The sequence below is a fragment of the Gigantopelta aegis genome, chromosome 13 (genome assembly GCF_016097555.1).
Source record: "Gigantopelta aegis isolate Gae_Host chromosome 13, Gae_host_genome, whole genome shotgun sequence".
NCBI lineage: Eukaryota > Metazoa > Mollusca > Gastropoda > Neomphalida > Peltospiridae > Gigantopelta > Gigantopelta aegis.
Genome location: NC_054711.1, coordinates 30,930,168 through 30,951,665, shown reverse-complemented (window position 1 = coordinate 30,951,665; position 21,498 = coordinate 30,930,168). Strand labels below are relative to the sequence as shown.

General features: G+C 37.7%; 1 protein-coding gene across 2 annotated transcripts in view; it reads right to left on the bottom strand.

Annotated features, from left to right (window-relative positions):
- LOC121387040 (protein Wnt-1-like) overlaps positions 1–21,031 on the bottom strand; it is a 49,510-nt gene extending 28,479 nt beyond the window's left edge. For both annotated transcript variants that reach the window (XM_041518050.1, XM_041518051.1), the window contains exons 1-2: positions 19,520–21,031; positions 3,545–3,804 (exon numbers count right to left, since the gene is read on the bottom strand). In XM_041518050.1, the coding sequence (XP_041373984.1) occupies positions 3,545–3,804; positions 19,520–19,626 (367 nt within the window). In that variant the 5' untranslated portion in view covers positions 19,627–21,031. The remainder of the gene's footprint in view (positions 1–3,544; positions 3,805–19,519) is intronic.
- Positions 21,032–21,498: the final 467 nt, after the last annotated feature.

Below are 21,498 nucleotides of genomic sequence, written 5' to 3'. Positions count from 1 at the left end.
CACTGATATTCTAAACAAGAAAATATATTTAATATGTAAATTTAATCGTAGAAATATTTTATTAGTCGGAAACATCTTACACTGCAGCAAACTCAGGAATTTCCCGTTAACCTTATTTTTAAATTTTATTAACTGTAGTGTATGGAAATATGTGGGGGTTTTTGTTATTTTAATTGATAATACTTTAGTAGACACACTTAAATCTAGTAATTATTTTAAAGAACGACAATATTGGAAATTAAGAATTTTATTTCATATCATACTTGTTACTGTAAAAGTAATATATTTTCATGCTGATTTTTTTTTTCTTTTCATATATTTTTTTTTTCTCGTCTTATTTTATTCCTACCGGCGTCGGTGGCGTAGTGGTTAGGCCATCGGTCTACAGGCTGGTAGGTACTGGGTTCGGATCCCAGTCGAGGCATGGGAGTTTTAATCCAGATACCGACTCCAAACCCTGAGTGAGTGCTCCGCAAGGCTCAATGGGTAGGTGTAAACCACTTGCACCGACCAGTGATCCATAACTGGTTCAACAAAGGCCATGGTTTGTGCTATCCTGCCTGTGGGAAGCGCAAATAAAAGATCCCTTGCTGCTTATCGGAAAGAGTAGCCCATGAAGTGGCGACAATGGGTTTCCTCCCTCAATATCTGTGTGGTCCTTAACCATATGTTTTACGCCATATAACCGTAAATAAAATGTGTTGAGTGCGTCGGTAAATAAAACATTCCTTTCCTTTCTTTTTTGTTTTGGTTTCAGTTTTCGTTCCTGTCATTTTTTCATACCTTTCTTTTTTACTTTCCTTCTTTTCGAAAAGCACGAAAATAAGTTAAAATGAAATGAATATTTTATTGACGTATTAAAGGCATATTGTCACAGACCACTGACCTATTTAATGGTCTAACAAAGTATTACATGAACAAAAATAATTATATTTGTTCCTAAATGTACTTTATTCAACCATCTTCATAACCACCATACTCCATTTATTAATATTTTGTAAAAATAATTGAATTATGGCAATGGTCCATAATTCAAATACTAAAATTAACGAGAGGGTTGACTTGGATTTCACTCTATCATGGTTCAGTTAAGGTGATGCGATAGCTAGATTTGGCTTCCAACAATTACTGTAATTTTTATTTATTATCCATTTTTTTCTTCAGAGAAATAAGGTCCTTAAATCCGTGACAGTATGCCTTTAAATAACGAAAGAAAATAACGAATGTTTCTTTGTGTTAACAACACAGTTGCTTTAAGATAAGCTCAACTACGACTGCGAATACGGCGTCAAAAGTACAATTTGCTAATGGATGTAAAAAGTAAAGTTTGGTTTATTTAACGACGCCACTAGAGCACATTGATTTTTTATCCTATCATCGGCTATTGGACGTCAAACATATGGTCATTCTGACACTGTTTTTTAGAGGAAAACCGCTGTTGCCACATCGACAGGCAGCAAGAGATCTTTTATTTGCGCTTCCCACAGGCAGGATAGCACAAACCATGGCCTTTGTTGAACCAGTTATGGATCACTGGTCGGTGCAAGTGGTTTACACCTACCCATTGAGCCTTGCTGAGCACTCACTCAGGGTTTGGAGTCGGTATCTGGATTAAAAATCCCATGCCTCGACTGGGATCCGAACTCAGTACCTACCAGCCTGTAGACCGATGGCCTAACCACGACGCCACCGAGACCGGTTTTACAATGAACAAAGTAATTATTTCATCTGGACAAGGAGTTATTTCATATAAACGGCCTCTGTGGTGTCGTGGTGAATCCATCGTATAGGTAGGTACAGGGTTCGCAGCCCGGTACCGGTGTAATATACCAAAATATACCTCTCGCCAAACCATACCCGGAGTATAAACTGGACTAGCCCAGAATATACCCCGTGGTATAAAACAAGCTAGCCCAGAATATACCTCTCTACTCTGTATTTTAATGTCCAGAGGTTTTGTTTTTTTCCACCATAATTGTTATATTTTGGGCTAGAGAATATCAAAATATCTTCTAAAATGACTAATTTGTGATAATTTTATTTTTATGAAAGCAATAGATGCTTTTCTTTTAAAACGTTTATTATTATTATTTATTTATTTATTTTGTATACAGGTTAGTAATAAAAATAAGGGTTAGGGTTAGGGGTATAAAACAGGCTAGCCCACTTTAACCCCGGGTATAGTTTGGCGGAGGGTATATTTTGGGCTGTTACACCGACTCCCACCCAGAACAAAATTTAACGACTCAATGGGTAGGTGTAAGACCACTACACCCTTTTCTTTCTGACTAACCACTAACAATTAACAACTAACCCACTGTCCTAGACAGATAGCCCAGATAGCTGAGGTGTGTGTCCAGGACAGCGTGCTTGAACCGTAATTAGATATAAACACGAAAATACGTTGAAATAAATGAATAAATACATCATATAACTAGTCGGAGCGGAGCGGGACGTAGCCCAGTGGTACAGCGCTCGCTTGATGCGCGGTCGGTCTGGGATCGATCCCCGTTGGTGGGCCCATTGGGCTATTTCTCGTTCCAACCAGTGCACCACGACTGGTGTATCAAAGGCCGTGGTATGTCCTACCCCGTCTGCGGGATGGTGCAGATAAAAGATCCCTTGCTGCTAATCGAAAAGAGTGGCCCATTAACTGGCGACAGCCGGTTTTCTCTCTCAATATCTGTGTGGTCCTTAAGCATATTCCTGACGCCATATAACCGTAAATAAAATGTGTTGAGTGCGTCGTTAAATAAAACATTTCTTTCTATAGTTAGCGTCCTATAGAACATGCATATATATATAAAATACCACATTTACTGCCAAACAAAAGATTCTTAAAATACTTTTCAACCACCACGTCACGACGAAACGACGTTCGTGATTTCTCGTGAACTTCCTTCACGCAAACTCGCCAGTGTTCGAGAACGCTCGGGAATGTTCTATTGTGTGCCTACTTTTAATTGTACCAAAACGAACTCTGACCGAGACAAACGGAAAATACACGAAATTAGAAATCCAAACACGACACTTGTTTGTGGGGATTTTCTCAGTCAGCATGTCTTTCTTTTCTTACCCAGATAAGTCAAACAAATTGAACAAATCTTTTGTCTTCCCAACAGACCAAGAGGCGGGCCATTGCAAATCCGTTTTGGCGCGAAATAATACGCGCGTGTACACGAAATCGCACGCGGGTCCCCCGGTGCCTGTGGCGAATTGTGGGAAACGTGAAAGTGTTTCTAAACGAGGCTTATTGACCTCGCTGTTTGCTGAGACGGTCCTGGGTTTGCTGTTGGGGGATTTCTATGGCGACTCGCGGATTTCGCCTTCTTAAAACGCGAAATACCTTTAAAACAAACGACTGCGGCGTTCGTCCACTGTCATTAGTGTACGAGTTAAATCCTGGAATGTCTCTTAAATGCTTGGTGACGGGTCCAAACACCATTCAACAAGAGGCTGAATAGTAATTTTGTTTTTCAGATGGCTGTAAGATTTTCTTCCCCTTTATTTTATCCCGTATGTCTACTATATTCACAAAACATACCTTTCTGCAATATCTTCCCAAACACCGACCCCCCATGTCTGTCCTGATAGGTAGGGCAGTTCCACCGTCGGTTTCGGAACTGGTATTTACACTCGTCCATGGCAGTCTTCGCCCCCTTGGCGATGGCCATGATGGTGCCTGGGTTTCGGGTGACCAACTTCCGCTGGCGCTTCGTCAGTGGCAGGAGACTTGGGTTCTCGTATAACTTCGTCACAGAGGAACGAAGGGAGTTGGACCTCTCCCCGAAATTCGCCAGTGTCCTGGAATAAACAACAGAATTCACATATTAGTTGGACTGTTTTGTGGTGTTTCCGATGAGCATAGCCTTTTTAACGATTAAAATTACATTTTAAATACATCTACTATTTAGATTAGTATCATAGGTCAAACATTTTTAAAATAGCAAGAAATTCAAACTTGTAAGTAAAAAAAAAAATACAACGCCAAAAGCTAAGGTCCCCAATAGAAGCCCAAAATGTTCTAAGTGGAACATTTTGGTCCAAGAGATGCCATATATGCCATATAAAATAAAGATATTAAACGCTACTTTATAACATTTGCTTAAATCGTCCAAAGTTTGTTTTGTTTAACGACACCTCTAGAGCACATTAATTAATTAATCATCTGCTATTGGATGCCAACCCACACCCCTCCCCTCTAAAAATAAAAAATAAAAAACCCAAACAAAAACAACAAACAAAAACCCAAAACTAAAACAAAACCGATAACCCTACTTAATATGAAATTGTCTAAACAAAAAAAAAAGTACGGGTACTGGAATATTAATGTTTCTCACTCCTTACTATAAAAATATTTGCAACATTCAGTGACAATTGTAGGCTCATTGGTCAAATGGTGTTAAAATTGTAAGTATAAAAATGCGACACCAAAAGCGAAGTGAAATTGTATCTACTTTTGTTTACTTGAAAAGGTGGTCAAGGTGTCCAACTTTTTTCAATGAGGCAATCGATTTTTGTATTTCTTCCAACGTGATTTCTTGCCATTTATCTCTTATTTTTGTCCTTAATTATTTTTTAATACTGCCGTGCCACAAACAATAGTAGATAAATAAATACATTTTGGCGTCGAGGGTTTTTTTACTTACAATTTTGAATCGGTGGCTATTTTATCAATATTCGACCTATTGGCCTTCAATTTTCGCTGCATATGGCAAATATCCATATTGTAATTAATGAGTGTGAAATGTTACAAATATAGTCCCCATACTTATCTTTCTTTCTCGGGGGGGGGGGGGGGGGTCTTCTACTTTCGAGGGACGGGGGACCACCCGATTTAGTCTTAGTATAAAGAAGACTCCGTTAGGCAAAAACAGTTTAACAATGGGAAAAAACCTATGGTGTTAAAAATGCATGATACAAAGCTAACAGCGCATTTGGCTATACATGATGCAAAGCTAACAGCGCATTGGCTATACATGATGCAAAGCTAACAGCACATTGGCTATACATGATGCAAAGCTAACAGCACATTGGCTATACATGATGCAAAGCTAACAGCGCTATACATGATGCAAAGCTAACAGCGCATTGGCTATACATGATACAAATCTAACAGCACATTGGCTATACATGATGCTAACAGCGCATTGGCTATACATGATACAAATCTAACAGCACACTGGCTATACATGATGCAAAGCTAACAGCGCATTGGCTATACATGATGCAAAGCTAACAGCGCATTGACTATACATGATGCAAAGCTAACAGCGCATTGGCCATACATGATGCTAACAGCGCATTGGCTATACATGATGCAAAGCTAACAGCACATTGGCTATACATGATACAAAGCTAACAGCGCATTGGCTATACATGATACAAAGCTAACAGCGCATTGGCTATACATGATACAAAGCTAACAGCGCATTGGCTATACATGATGCAAAGCTAACAGCACATTGGCTATACATGATGCAAAGCTAACAGCGCTATACATGATGCAAAGCTAACAGCGCATTGGCTATACATGATACAAAGCTAACAGCACAGTGGCTATACATGATGCAAAGCTAACAGCGCATTGGCTATACATGATGCAAAGCTAACAGCGCATTGGCTATACATGATGCAAAGCTAACAGCGCATTGGCTATACATGATTCAAAGCTAACAGCGCATTGACTATACATGATGCAAAGCTAACAGCACATTGGCTATACATGATGCAAAGCTAACAGCGCACTGGCTATACATGATGCAAACCTAACAGCGCACTGACTATACATGATGCAAAGCTAACAGCGCACTGGCTATACATGATGCAAAGCTAACAGCGCATTGGCGCTATACATGATGCAAAGCTAACAGCGCACTGACTATACATGATGCAAACCTAACAGCGCACTGGCTATACATGATGCAAAGCTAACAGCGCACTGGCTATACATGATGCAAAGCTAACAGCGCACTGGCTATACATGATGCAAAGCTAACAGCGCACTGGCTATACATGATGCAAAGCTAACAGCGCACTGGCTATACATGATACAAAGCTAACAGCGCACTGGCTATACATGATACAAAGCTAACAGACTGTTACATTAAAGGTACTTGGTTGACTATTATAACTTTGTATTGCATTTACAACTTAGAATGTTTCTTTTCTTCAAACAAATATTAATCTAATCATTTAGATGTGCCCCCCAAAAATGCATGTCTAGTTGTATAATCTCCTATAACTGATATGGCACTCAGCAATACAGAAGGCAACGCGACACGATACGAAATGATTCGTACGGTTAATAGCCACAAGAATAACCGATTGCATTGCAACCGATGAAGTTTGTTTTTGATTGTTTTGGGGGAGTTTATGGGTTTAAAACGACACCACTAGAGCCCATCGATTAATTACTGTCAAACATTTGGTAATTCTGACTCGTAGTCATCAGAGGAAATCCGCTACATTTTCATTAATGCAGCAAGGGATCTTTTATATGCACTTTCCAACAAACAGGAAAGCACATACCACGGCCTTTGACCAGTTGTGGTGCACTGGTTGGATCGAGAAAAAAAAACAATCAGTAGAATGGATCCACCGATGTCGTTCGATCCTGCGATCCTCAAGCGAAAACTCAACCGACTGAGCTAAATCCCGCCCTGGAAACCGACGAAATCGTAATGAATCGTAATGTCAATCGGATGGTGTGACTTCGCATTAACTGTTTAAATCTTCGTTGAAAAGGAAAGGAATGTGTTTAATGACGTCAAAGTACTATTTTGTGTCTGACATAAGGTTATTCCGACAATCTGAGAAAAACACCCCAAACAAACAAAAAACAAAAAACAACAAAAAAAACAGGAGAAGAAAACCGCAACTTCTAGGGATCTTTAAATCTTGGTTGGTTTGTTTATTTTGTTTAACGACACCGCTAGAGCAAATTGATTTATTAATCACCAGCTATTGGATGTCAAACATTTGGTAATTTTGATGTCTTAAAGAAGAAACACGCTACATGTTCTTATTAGTATCAAGGGGTATATTATACGCACTATCCCACAGACAGAATAGCCTTTGATATATCAGTTGTCGTCCACTGGCTGGAACGAGAAATAAATCAATGATCCCGCCGACGGGGATCGATCCTAGACTGACCGCGCATCAAGCGAGTACTTTACCATTGGGCTACGTCCCGACCCTATCTTACTTGGAGACATTTGAAGTATTCTGTCTTGTTTGTTTTGTTTAACGACACCTCTAGAGCACATTGATCTGTTAGTCATCGGCTATTGGATGATGGCTATTTGGTCATATGAAATATATGTCGTGATGCGCTGGCTGGAACGAGAAATAGCCCAATGAGCCCACCGATGAGGGATTGATCCCAGACCGACCGCGCATCAGGCGAGCGCTTTACCACTGGGCATTGTCCGTTTTATTTCACAAAATCAAGTTGCTTACAGTCAGGTGCATGAAAATTCGATTTACATTACTACAGTGCTACATTGGCGACAGGACATTCACTATACAGTATCTTCGTAATTAAAATCAACAACAACAACAGTTTTGTTATCAGCTACATGTTTTTTCTAAGGTCGGGTCAGGTCAGAGTGTTTAACCTGCACATTCAGAACAAGCTGTTGTAGCGCACGCCTGTCCCGGGCACAGGTGCCGGCCTCAGCCGGCTCTTCCGTCCAGGGCAGGAAAGGGGTGAGGTGGGTTGGAGTGGGGACAGCCTGCACTGGCAGGTGTTAGGGAGCACCAGCAGTCCGACCTTGGCCGGTAACAGGCGGAGAGTTTTTTTCTAATGCAGCAAGGAATCTTTTATATGCACTTTCCAAAGACAGGAAAGCACATACCATGGCCTTTGACCAGTTGTGGTGCAGTGGGAAAAAGGGGAAAAAACAATCAGTAGAATGGATCTACCGAGATGGTTTGATCCTGCGACGCAAGCACTTCAAGCGAGCAGTCAACCGACTGAGTTAAAATCCCGCCCCATTAGTAATAAAGGTATAGCAATACATGTACATTTTAGAAAAACATACGTAGGGTGGACACAATTGTTTATAAGACCTTAAAGAGACATTCCTGAGTTTGCTGCATTGTAAGATGTTTCCGACTAATAAAATATTTCTACGATTAAACTTGCATATTAAATATATTTTCATGTTTAGAATATCAGTGTCTGTATATTCAATGTGTTTCTGGTCGTCTTAATATGTGTAAGCAGCCCAAACTGGATATTGTCTTCAGATAATTTCGTACGTACGAAAAAATAATATTTTAGGAAATAAAATGAAATTTAACCTAGTACAAATATTAGAACGATCAGAAACACGTTTAATATAGAGCCACTAATATTTAATGCAGAAAAATATATTGGATATGTCATTACAATCGCTAAAAAGTCTCTGCTAGTCGATTACATCTTTAAAATTGCAACAAACTCAGGAATGTCCCTTTAAGGGTGTAGACAGATCATAAAATAGCTACGTCCCGTCCCATTCTTACACATAACATATTTTTACAGTGCTCTGAATCGTATTTCTGAAAAGTAGAAAGGAAGGAAATTGTTTATTTAACGACGCACTCAACACATTTTATATACGGTTATATGGCGTCAGACATACGGTTGAGGACCACACAGATATAGAGAGGAAACCCGCTGTCGCCACTTCATGGGCTACTCTTTTTCGATTAGCAGCAAGGGATCTTTTATATGCTCCATCCCACAGACAGGATAGTACATACCATGGCCTTTGTTACAACAGTTGTGGAGCACTGCCTGGAATGAGAAACAGCCTAATGGGGCCACCAACGGGGATCGATCCTAAACCGACCGCGCTTCTACTGGGCTACGTCCTGCCGCTTTCTGAAAAGTAGTTGCAAAACTTCTTTGACTCGGACCAAACGGTTATATAAAGGCACTGTCTAGAACTTACTGGTGTATCAAAATCCGTGGTATGTGCTGTCCTGTCGGTGGGAAAGTGCACATAACAGATTCTTTGCTGTAATGTAAAAATGGAATGAATGAATGAACGAACGAACGAACGAACGAACGAACGAACGAACGAACGAACGAACGAACGAACGGACGAACGAACGAACGAACGAACGAATGAATGAATGAATGTTAAGCCGCTGATTAAAGTCACAGATCTTAGTTTGAGCATGTGGAAATGGTTAATCTACAAACCTGCAACATACCTGGATAAAGAAGGTTTGTTTTGTTTAACGACACCACTAGAGCACTTTGATCTATTAATCATCAACTATTGGATGTCAAACATTTGGATTATTTTGACATAGTCTCAGAGAGGAAAACCCGCTACATTTTTCTTTTCCATTAGTAGCAAGGGATCTTTTATATGCACCATCCCACAGACAGCATAGCACATACCACGGTATTTGATATATCAGCCGCGGTGCACTGGCTGGAACAAGAAAAAAAGAAGAAAAAAAGAGAGTAATAGCCCAATGGCCTCACCGACAGGGATCGATCCCAAACTTACGGCGCAACAAGCGAGTGCTTTAACACTGGACTACGACCCGCCCTCATACCTGAATAACGTGTACAATAGAGTGAAACAAGAATCTGTGACGTTGAAACAAGCAAACACACTTACAAGGTAGACTAGAGCTCGTCTCAATAACCGTTACTTGTCGGAGGTACGTGCGGCTTTAAAATCCATTTCGTGGAATTACAAACACCAGGGTGAACATAAACACTTTAGATGTACGTAAACGGATATTCTGAACAATAACCTATAAGTAATGTCAGTTCCATGATGAAAAGCGGCTTTAATAATGAAAAATACGCGATAGGGGTTAAACATTTTGGTCTGTCACTTTGCGTAAACAATGCACTAGTTGTATCGTTAAACAAAACCACCTTTTAAAAACTATTTAGAACCTCTACAGTCATAACAACAACAAGATCGCACCGAATATATTGAAATGAATACAGCTATTTTCAGCAAACATTTGTTATTTTACTTAGTGGCGGGACCTAGCCCAGTGGTAAAGCTCTCGCTTGATGTGCGGTCGGTCTCGGATCGATCCCCGTCGGTGGAGCCCATTTGGGCTATCTTTCGTTCCAATCAGTGCACTACAACTGGTATATCAAAGGTCGTGGTATGTGCTGTTCTGTCTGTGGTAAAGTGCATACAAACGATCTCTTGCTACTAACAGAAAAATGCAGCGGGTTTCCTCTCTAAGACTATATGTCAAAATTACCAAATGTTTGGCATACATTAGCCCTAGATTAATAAATCAATGTGCTCTAGTGATGTCGTTAAACAAAACAAACTTTTTTTTTAACTTACAATTTTATCAGCCAAAAATGTTCATTGAAGCTGGCAATATATATATATATATATATATATATATATATATATATATATATAATTCCCTGTTCAGAGACACGCTCTACCAATTGAAGTACCCTTCGACCCACCCCACCCCACCCCACCCCCGTTCTGTTCCGTTCTGACACGAACTATACTGTTGATTTTATCTCGTAAAAATGTCAGAGTCAGTTCAGTTGATTTTTATCTTACAGTTTCAGTAGAAACGTTTTTTTTATACTAATAGCGAAATAGGCGTGTGGTTATGTAGATATGACATACGTAATGAGCTTAGTCGTTTTATAGCATCCACTTAATGCTGAATAACGAATAACAATAGATGGAGAAGGGAGTGTGCTATTCCTATTTTAAGATCTTGTTTTTAAAAAACCCAGATTTCTTGCCTCGGGGAAGTAAAATATGAAAAGTTCAGAGAGTGTATAGGATAAATTGGTGCAAGTCATAACTAATAGGTTTTATGAATCATGAGATGCAACTCAGTGAATCGGGAGGGGCAGCGCCACCGAGAGATGCCGGTGACTGGGGCGGGGCACTTATATACTAATCCGCGCCATTCAACTGAAAGGGTGAGGTGGGGGCAGTGGATAATGTTAAAAGTTGGGTGTGGAGTGAGTTCCCCGCTGTCAATTCACCCGTAGATTCCGTCGTCTATGGCGGGGTTTTAAACTAGCAGAGCACTCACCCGAGGTGTGGCTGACCCATGGGCGTCGATCGGTGGGGGACAGGGTGACGCGTCCCCCTCACTTTTCAACGCCGGGGGACAATCTATATACGTGTCCCCCCCCCCCCCCCCCCCCCCCACACACACACACTTTTTCGTTTAGCAAAAGCAACAACACCACCACCAACAACAAAAATAAACAACAGCAACAACAAAAAACAAACAAAAATTAAAAGTTTAACCACTAAAGTGTAGCTTTATGATTTTCATTTACATATCTCTCTCTCTCTGTCTCTCTCTCTCTCTCTCTCTCTCTCTCTCTCTCTCTCTCTCTCTCTCTCTCTCTCTCTCTCTCTCTCTCTCTCTCTCTCTGTCTCTCTCTCTCTCTCTCTCTCTCTCTCTCTCTCTCTCTCTCTCTCTCTCTCTCTCTCTCTCTCTCTCTCTCTCTCTCTCTCTCTTCTCTCACTCACTGTGTGTCCCAAGTGTCAACATAGCCGATAGTTTAAACAAAATGTGTTGAGGTGTCGTTGAACAAATAGTAATTTTCTTTATTGCCTCCAGATCGATTAAATAATAATAGTCTTTCCAAAGTGAATACCAAAGATTTTAAAGACTGTTCTAAGTTTTCTCTCATTTTAACAGGTCTTCTACTATCAAAGCCTTTTGTCATGAATAAAATCATTTGAATGTTGGCTAATATGGTGTGCAGGCTAACTGTGAAACTAATTCTTAAAATACATAGAAATTATCAAATTGATATGAAATACGTCGTAGAGTATGCACTAGTTGTATCGTTAAACAAAACCACCTTTTTAAATTATCTAGACCCTCTATAGTCATTACAACAACAAGATGACATTTTCATCAAACATTTATCGTCCGCATGATGCGGGGTAGATATGGGATCGATCCCCGTCGGTGGGCTACTTCTCGTTCCAGCCAGTGCACCACGACTGGTACAACAAAGGCCGCGGTATGTGCTATCCTCTCTGTGGGATGGTGCATATAAAATATCAATGACTATTGATGGAAAAATGTAGCGGGTTTCCTCTCTAAGACTATATGCAATAGCCGATTATAATTGTTAATAAATTAATGTGATCTGATGGTGTCGTAAAACAAAACAAAGTTTCTTTTATTTCCATCAGAGAACTAACTGATCAAGCACGCCTGTCGTGCACACGATCACTGACGTCGCCAGATATTTCTATCCCAGAGTTTACGAAGCCTGTTTTTTTTTTTTTTTCTTAAACGCGAGGTTTTAAGCATTGTAAATGTATGTAGATATACACGTGTAAGACTTAAATAGACTGTAAATTCGACCGGCCTCGGTGGCGTCGTGGCAGGCCATCGGTCTACAGGCTGGTAGGTACTGGGTTCGGATCCCAGTCGACGCATGGGATTTTTAATCCAGATACCGACTCCAAACCCTGAGTGAGTGCTCCGCAAGGCTCAATGGGTAGGTGTAAACCACTTGCACCGACCAGTGATCCATAACTGGTTCAACAAAGGCCATGGTTTGTGCTATCCTGCCTGTGGGAAGCGCAAATAAAAGATCCCTTGCTGCTAATCGGAAGAGTAGCCCATGTAGTGCCGACAGCGGGTTTCCTCTCAAAATCTGTGTGGTCCTTAACCATATGTCTGACGCCATATAACCGTAAATACAATGTGTTGAGTGCGTCGTTAAATAAAACATTTTTTTCTTTGTAAATTCGAACCTTCGTACTTAACAGCGTTTCTTGAATAGACTATCTTTAATATGACGCTATTGTTAACATATGTTCCCCCAAAAGAGTTTATACAAAGGCTAAAATCGCACATTAAATATACTGCACCACAATAGGAAATGTTTTGTTTTGGTTTGTTTTAACGACGTACTGAACACATTTTGTTTACGGTTATATGGCGTCAGACATATGGTTAAGGACCACACAGATATAAAGAGAGAAAACCCGCTGTCGCCACTTCATGGGCTACTCTTTTCGATAAGAGCAAGGGATCTTTTATATGCACATCCCACAGACAGGATAGTACATACCACGGCCTTTGTTACATCAGTCGTGCAGCACTGGCTGGAACGAGAAGTGGGGCCACCGACGGAGATCGATCCTAAACCGATCGCGCATCAAGCGAAGGATATACCACTGGGCTACTTCCCGCCCCTCACCACAATAGAAACGCGAATATATTAATATAGTTTTCCATAATGTATTTAAAATTGCTATTGCCTTGCGAACATGTTAGCTCAATTTTGACGGTCTCTTTTCCGAATTAATTTTATCATGGAAAAAAAATTGATAACCTATTCAGGACTACTTAATCCCCCGTTACAAGATATCGACGGTTAATATTGCTTATGCATTGATTGTGAAAACAGGATTTATTGATAAATAATTCTGGTGAAAAACTAAAAGAGAAAAAGGTTTGTTTAATCAAGGATGTGCGAAATATTAATTCCGCGAATATAGAGGTTTTTCTTTAGCGCTAAAATTACACCCGTCGAAAATATAGTATTTTACGGTATATTGAAACAGTCGTTCTTCTTCTGTTGTCCAGCATGTATTATATAACATTTAGTGAAATATCTTAAAATATCAGTGAAATAAAAGTCTTATCAGTCACATATAATAAATAGAAAATTCGTAAGCGTGACTCGTGAGATATGATTGCAAACTTCACGATATGAGATATAAATCATATTTGACAAAATATTTAATAAAAAAATCCTCTATGTATTTTCCATTTTGAAATATCAGCTTCTGTATTTTGTGTTTTTCCGATCACCCTGTCCTCTGTACTAGCTCAGCATTCGCTATACATAGAGGATATTTCATGGTTTTTTTTGTCAAATATGATTTTTATCATAATCAAGCGCGAATCGTGAGATATGATTGCAAACTTCACTCGATGAGATATAAATCATATTTAACAAAAAACATGAAATTTTCTGTTTGTTATATAACTTTTGGCAATTTACCGTTATTTTTAAAATGCCAGCAGCAAAATAGTTCCGGCTTTCTTGCAGGGAAGATAACACTTTCTTACAGTGACGATAACACATTTTAGAGTGAAATAGCGAAATTTTCATTCTAAAATGTGCTATCATCACTGAGTGACTAATAACACTTTTATTTCACTGATATTTTAAGATATTTCAGTAAATGTTATATAATAAATCCAAATATCAGACGCGGACCCAACGGGGGACCAGGGACTACCTCTCCCCCTCCTCCGCCCCGCCCCGCCCCTGAAATATCCATGTGCCTCTATTTTCTGGTTTAAAAAATCATTGGGTTACCTTTTCCACGAGCTGGTTTATGTTAGTTACACCAAATATTTGTTCATGATAAAATATATAATGCGTTGAATAGACTGTAACACTGGACCTAAAATGTTCACAAGACATTGTCAATGTCTCTATAATGATGTATACATTAATTAATGCGTCGTTAAACAAAACAAATTTTAACTTTGATAATTTTAATGAAGACAAAAACTAATTGGAATCAAACTGAATAATATAAATGGGGGGGGGGGAGAGGAATTAAATTAATTTTCGCGTTTCTTTTGTTGTGCAGTATATATTCTAACATAAATTATCTTTTCTAAATAGGGGCTGGTAAAGCGCTCGCTTGATGAGCGGTCGGTTTGGGATCGGTCCCCGTCAGTGGGCCCATTGGGCTATTTGTCGCTTTAGCCAGTGCACCACAACTGGTACATCAAAGGCCGTGATATGTGCTATCCTGTCTATGAGATGGTGCATGTAAAATGTCCCTTGTTGCTAATCGAAAAGAGTAGCCCATGAAGTGGCGACAGCGGATTTCCTCTCTCAATATCTGTGTGGTCCTCAGCCATATATCTGACGCCATATAACCGTAAAAAATGTGTCGAGTGCGTCGTTAAATAAAACATTTCTTTCTTTATTTTTCTTTTTTCCATATAACCGTAAATAAAATGTGTTGAGTGCGTCGTTAAATAAAACATTTCTTTCTTTCTTTTTCTTTTTTTCCATATAACCGTAAATAAAATGTGTTGAGTGCGTCATTAAATAAATTATTTTCTAAATAAAATATGATACCATTTGTAAAAAAAATATTTTTTATTTAAATAATAATCTTCTAGTAACACAACACTTCTCTCATTTAACAGGATCCAACGCAGCTTAACATTATTTGGGGGCTGGGGATGGGGGTTTTGCCGTAAAAAGAATCAGGGAACAGTAGGACGTTCTTTTTCAGCTAAGCAAAATTAGCACTTTTGAACTTTAAAAATAAATTTTCTTCGTATTTTTCTAGTTGGAAAACTGGCCCCTGCCACTTTCTAGTATAGGCCCTGGCTAAATTGATTTAGTGGGCAGAAGGCCGCTTATTATCGCCTATATTGGTATATCAAAGGTCGTGGTATGTGCTGTCATGTCTGTGGGGAAGTGCATATAAAAGATATCTTGCTACTAATGGAAGCATGTAGCGGGTTTCCTCTTTAAGACTATATGTCATCATTACAAAATGTATGACATCCTATAGCCGATTATTAGTAGATCAATGTGCTCTAGAGGTGTCGTTAAACAAATGGACTTTAACTTCTATTATATTGTATTATAGATTTTGGATTTCGTGTTTACAAGAGATCAATTAAAAAAAAATTCAACTATAGAAGTCACATTCAGGGCGGATATCTAAAATAATTATATTTCAAAGTATATTTTTGTTCAAATATGAATGTTATTTAATATCATAGCAACATACATATATTTATATTAAGAACCGATTTTGTCTCTCGGTATCTGTATATTAGTACACAAGTAAGTAAAAATTAATTTTATTATTACCTATGTTAAATTGTAAAATTAATAATGGTAAACATCATTAGTTTTATCCCCATCGATATTATCATTGTTATCATAATTATCATCAATATAATTGTCAATAGCATCATTAATATTATAATTGGTATTGATATTATTATTATCATCATAATCATCATCGCTAGTTTTATTATTATTATCAACATTTTATTTTTGTATAATCAATTATAAAATATTGCCATTCGTTTCCACACAGTTGGACTGTAGTGTTAAAGATATTTGATTCCAAAACATAAGAATATTTAGTTATCACTGAGTATCGGTCGTAATTTGAATCTTTTTATTTTAATTTTACAACATTGAAATGCGTTTTTAATGAGAGATTCGAAGAAGTGAGAAGAGTAAAAAAAAAAAGAAAAAAAGATTCTTGGAATATTTGACTGTGTTGTGTGTCATATTCTTAACATATGTTATCAAAATAACGAGACAGTGCAATAAAGAATGACCTTACCTCATTTTGACTTATTCGCCTTCACACACACGCACACGCACAAACAGGCACACGCACACACACAGACACGCACACACACATGCACATGCACATGCACATGCACAAGCACACACACACACACACACACACATATATACACACTACCCTCAAGAACATTACACACAATGATTGTTTGTAATTAACTCATTCTGGTAATGCGATCAAGAAAGAAAGAAAGAAATGTTTTATTTAACGACGCAATCAACACGTTTTATTTACGGTTATATGGCGTCAGACATATGGACAAGGACCCGCTGTCGCCACTACATGGACTACTCTTTCCGATTAGCAGCAAGGGATCTTTTATTTGCGCTTCCCACAGGCAGGATAGCACAAACCATGGCCTTTGTTGAACCAGTTATGGATCACTGGTCGGTGCAAGTGGTTTACACCTACCCATTGAGCCTTGCGGGCACTCACTCAGGGTTCGGAGTCGGTATCTGGATTAAAAATCCCATGCCTCGACTGGGATCCAAACCCAGTACGTACCAGCCTGCAGATCGATGGCCTAACCACTACGCCACCGAGGCCGGTATGCGATCAAGAAGACAAATTCTGATTACATTGAGAGTTTTTCTAGACTTGACACCCAACAGCCGAAGTATATTTCATCCTGGGGTGTCTTAAACATTCATCCATTCGTTATGTTTAAGAATAAATACGTTTAAAACTGCTATGCAGGGCATCACATAAGCAATGTTATGTATAATATTCATATATATATTGCGTTATAATTATTGCTACGACCTCGAGGGTAAATAGCTATTGGCTGAATTCTGGAGTCTACATTAAGAAAAGTTTTATCGTTTGTACTCTATAATCATTATAATCATCTATTATCATTAGGAGAAGTAACAGTATTATTGGCGTCGTCGTCGTTGTTGCCATCATCATTATCATCACCATCATCATCATCATCATTTATTGTTATTAATATTAGTATTATTGTTGCCGTTAATGTTTATATTATTGTTGCGTGTTGCTGTTTTTTGTTGTTATTGTTGTTGTCGTCATCGTCATCATCATCTTCATTATTCATCATCATCATCATCATCATTATTATTATTGTTGTTGTTGTTGTTGTTGTTGTTGTTGTTGTTGTTGTTTTGTATTTTTGTTGTTATTCTTAGTTATGTTGTTGTTTCAAAGTTCAATTGATACCAGCATACACATTAAATAATACAATATTATTCCATAAAATGTTACACGACACGCATAGCAATACAAAGCCCACACTACAATAGGTTTAAGATAAACAGGTAAGTTGACTGAAAAGAGCACACGCAGGTGTACTGGCGTATCTGAAAACCAAGACGTACATGCTAGACTAAATTTAATACAACTTTTGAATTGTCACAAGAGTATTTATACATCTCTTGGATATTTAGCCATCTATTGTAAAACATATTTCAAATATATGAGTCGTAAATCTCTATACACTGGGCATACTAAAACAAAGTGATAGTTTTCTCTCTCTCTTTTTTTCCATTACTCGCAAATTACATAATTTACATAGTGTCTTTACGAAGTGATATGTTTCGTTTCTATAACTCGCAAATTACATAATTTACATAGTGTCTTTACGAAGTGATATGTTTTGTTTCTATAACTCGCAAATTACATAATTTACATAGTGTCTTTACGAAGTGATATGTTTTGTTTCTATAACTCGCAAATTACATAATTTACATAGTGTCTTTACGAAGTGATATGTTTTGTTTCTATAACTCGCAAATTACATAATTTACATAGTGTCTTTAGGAAGTGATATGTTTTGTTTCTATAACTCGCAAATTACATAATTTACATAGTGTCTTTACGAAGTGATATGTTTTGTTTCTATAACTCACAAATTACATAATTTACACAGTCTGTACAAAGAGATATTCACTTTTTTTTCTATAGAACTCGCAAATATTTTCTGGGCACTGATATTAGGCACTTAAAACTGAATAGCATAAGTATAGGTTAGAATGAAATAAATAACATTATATATTATGTTTTATTAATTTAATCACTTTTAGAATCAAACCAAAGTACGTTGCTAATCAATATAACAAATAACCACTAGCGAAGCCAGGCGGGGTTGAGTGGTCCCAACAATCTCGCCTCCCCCCCCCCCCCCCCCCCCCCTCCCCCACACTTTTATATTTGTCTGCCCTATCTTACCATCATTCAGAGACACTGTGGGTGCCAGGTGATCAACACTTAATAATAATAATAATAATAATAATAATAATAATAATAATAATAACTGGTTTAACGTGTCCATATATCACTGGGGTTTCGAACACGCCTATCTCGAGTTCGGCCTACGATAAGTTAATGAAAAAGATGTATAAAATATAGGCTTTGTAACTGCAACTTTTTAAACTTATATTTTAACTGTTTGTCCAAGTCCACATGATAAACATCTGGAATGTTATAAAACTGATAAATGTTGAAATACTGTATTTGAAACAAAAAAGAAAGAAAGAAGCAATGTTATATTTTAAATTAAATTGTTATATGAAACATGTGTCTGTTTATGCATTCATTCATTCATAAATACATACATACATACATAATACATACATACATACATACATTCATACATTCATACATACATACATACATACATTCATACATTCATACATACATACATACACACATACATACATTCATCCATTCATCCATCCATCCACCCATTCATTATTTTATAGCAGTAATAATTGGTTTAAAAATTAAACTTCAATTTAAGTTTACAAATGTAATAAGTGAAACTGAAATTAATACAATACTATTTAAAACATACACTACAAGTAAAATAAATAGCAAAACTATCTTAACACAACTTCTGGTAATTAAAAATTAACAAAAGAAAATGGAAAATAATTATAAAGGGATAATTGTTTTTTTAATCTTTAATTTAAGTTTTCAAATTGCAAAAATTAAAAAAATGTTATTAAATTAATAGTACATAAAGCCTATAGAAGTAGAAAAATAAATAAATAAATCAATATTTATTATTATTTATTAAAATTCGGGTAATTAAAAATTCAGCAAAGATATATATATTAATATATATATATTAATATTTTAAATTATATGTGTATGTATATAATTTAAAGGATGAATTGAAAATATGTACTTACCACCACTTTATCCCTTTTATTCGTCCTTTGTGCCTCGCTCTTCCCTTCTTACTTTCCGTAAAATAGTAGCTAGTTACTAATAGTAGCAGGAACCAAATGACCCGCATTTTAGAGTCATAGGCAGGCACTGTGTACTGCAATCACAGGTGAAAATGTCTAGTCCCACGAAAACGTCGTCACGTATTTCATCCCAATACCTTTAACAATGAGCGATTTAACATAAATCGATTTATAATCCGCATCGCAATTACGTCACATATTTCTCAAACCACAACCTCGCTTTAGAGGAGTCCATATCGGTCTGTCAAACAAATCTAATTTGTAGTTTTTATTTCAGCTTCTTTTCTGTCTTTTTTCTTTGTCTTTCTCTCTCTTTCTCTCTTTTTCTTTGTAGCATAAGTCTTCTAAGGTATTTAAGTACGAAATGAGGAGACAGTGTAGAACATTTTCGGTGAATAATTGAAATCTCTGGACAAGTAAGATATAGCGTTGGCCGATAATCGAGGTTTGTGTTTTTTTATTGGTTGAATCCTGTGCTAAGTAAATTGTACGGCGTTTTAATAGCGGGTCCAGCTGATCGTCAAGTTCGCCATCCCCCGCCCCCTGGCAGTGAGAAATATTTGCTTATGTACATAAAGTCAAACTCAGTCCTTTACACCGAAGCGGCTGGCGATCGGTGCGAAGTCTCGTTAAAGAGAAACTAATCGTCTCAAGAATTGCGAGTAGAATCGAGGCTATGTTGATTCTTTGAATAGTTGGTGATCTGTGAATCTCACAGCGAGAACACAATTGATATTGCCGTCAAATCATGTCTGCAGGGGGGGACTAAGTGCCTTGGAACCTCAGCCCTGGTCTTGGGTGTTTTTACGATTCTCGAACCCACGTGTTAAGCCGGGTACATTGCAATTTGTTAGTGATTGCTATACACGTGAGAAATAATAAAAACCTAATTTTACACGGGGCGAAAAATCAATTTCGCGAAAATTAGCTGTTAACTGGTTTTGTCGCACCCGGTTACATGACGACTTGTAAACGACTGGTTCCCCGGTGGATTGCTGTCCCAAAGTGAACCGCCGACTGCATTGTTGGGTGAAATTCCGTGTCAAAAGGTGTTCTGTCTTAAAAAGAAGTCAATTCGCTTTTCCCATCCGCATTAACACTCCTGCTGTAAATATCCGTTACATGAATCACTCACGAATTCTCCCTCGGGTAAATTTCAGTCATTTAAAACACAAGAAATAAACATTTCCACTTTTTTTTTCACCCGATTACTAAGCTGAAGAAGAAAAAAAAAGAACTAAGTAAAAATCCCACGCAATTTGCTCTTAGGCGAGTACTGAAATCGACAACGCTTGTATGTTCCACTTTGTTGAATTCACTCCGCGATTACTTCGTTTAAAGTCTTTGAACTGACTGGGCCAATAAATTTTTACAGCTAAAGTTCAATTGTCGGAGGAAGGTGTAAACGACGGACCACTAGAGTATCGTTTAACACCCGCATTACAGAAGGTTACAGTAATTGATGGTTGTCTACAAACTGACGAGAAAGATGTCACTAGATTCAATATATACTATTTCTAAACGGGGCCATTTGTTAGGGTTTTTTTTTTGTACCTTCCATCTCATGAGAACTCGTGATATAAATTTTCCAGCAATGGGAAAATACACAGATAAAATATATGATTGTAATTGATGTTGTTATTACCAATTGACAAGATATGTGTCACAAGATGTTCTGTGCAAATTTACTGGGTTTTTTTTTTTTTTTTTCACCGATCAATTAATTTACGTTCCATTTCATGTGAAACTGACGAGGTTCTTATTTATGACACATGTATAAACTTTTCAAGCATTTATAAAATACGCGTAATTACACAAGGGTACAGTGATCGACGTTCATATAAAATAACAACATGAGGTAGATACTGTTTTTACATTGTTCAGTGTCTTATTGTTTCATTCCTTGCGAAATAAGCACG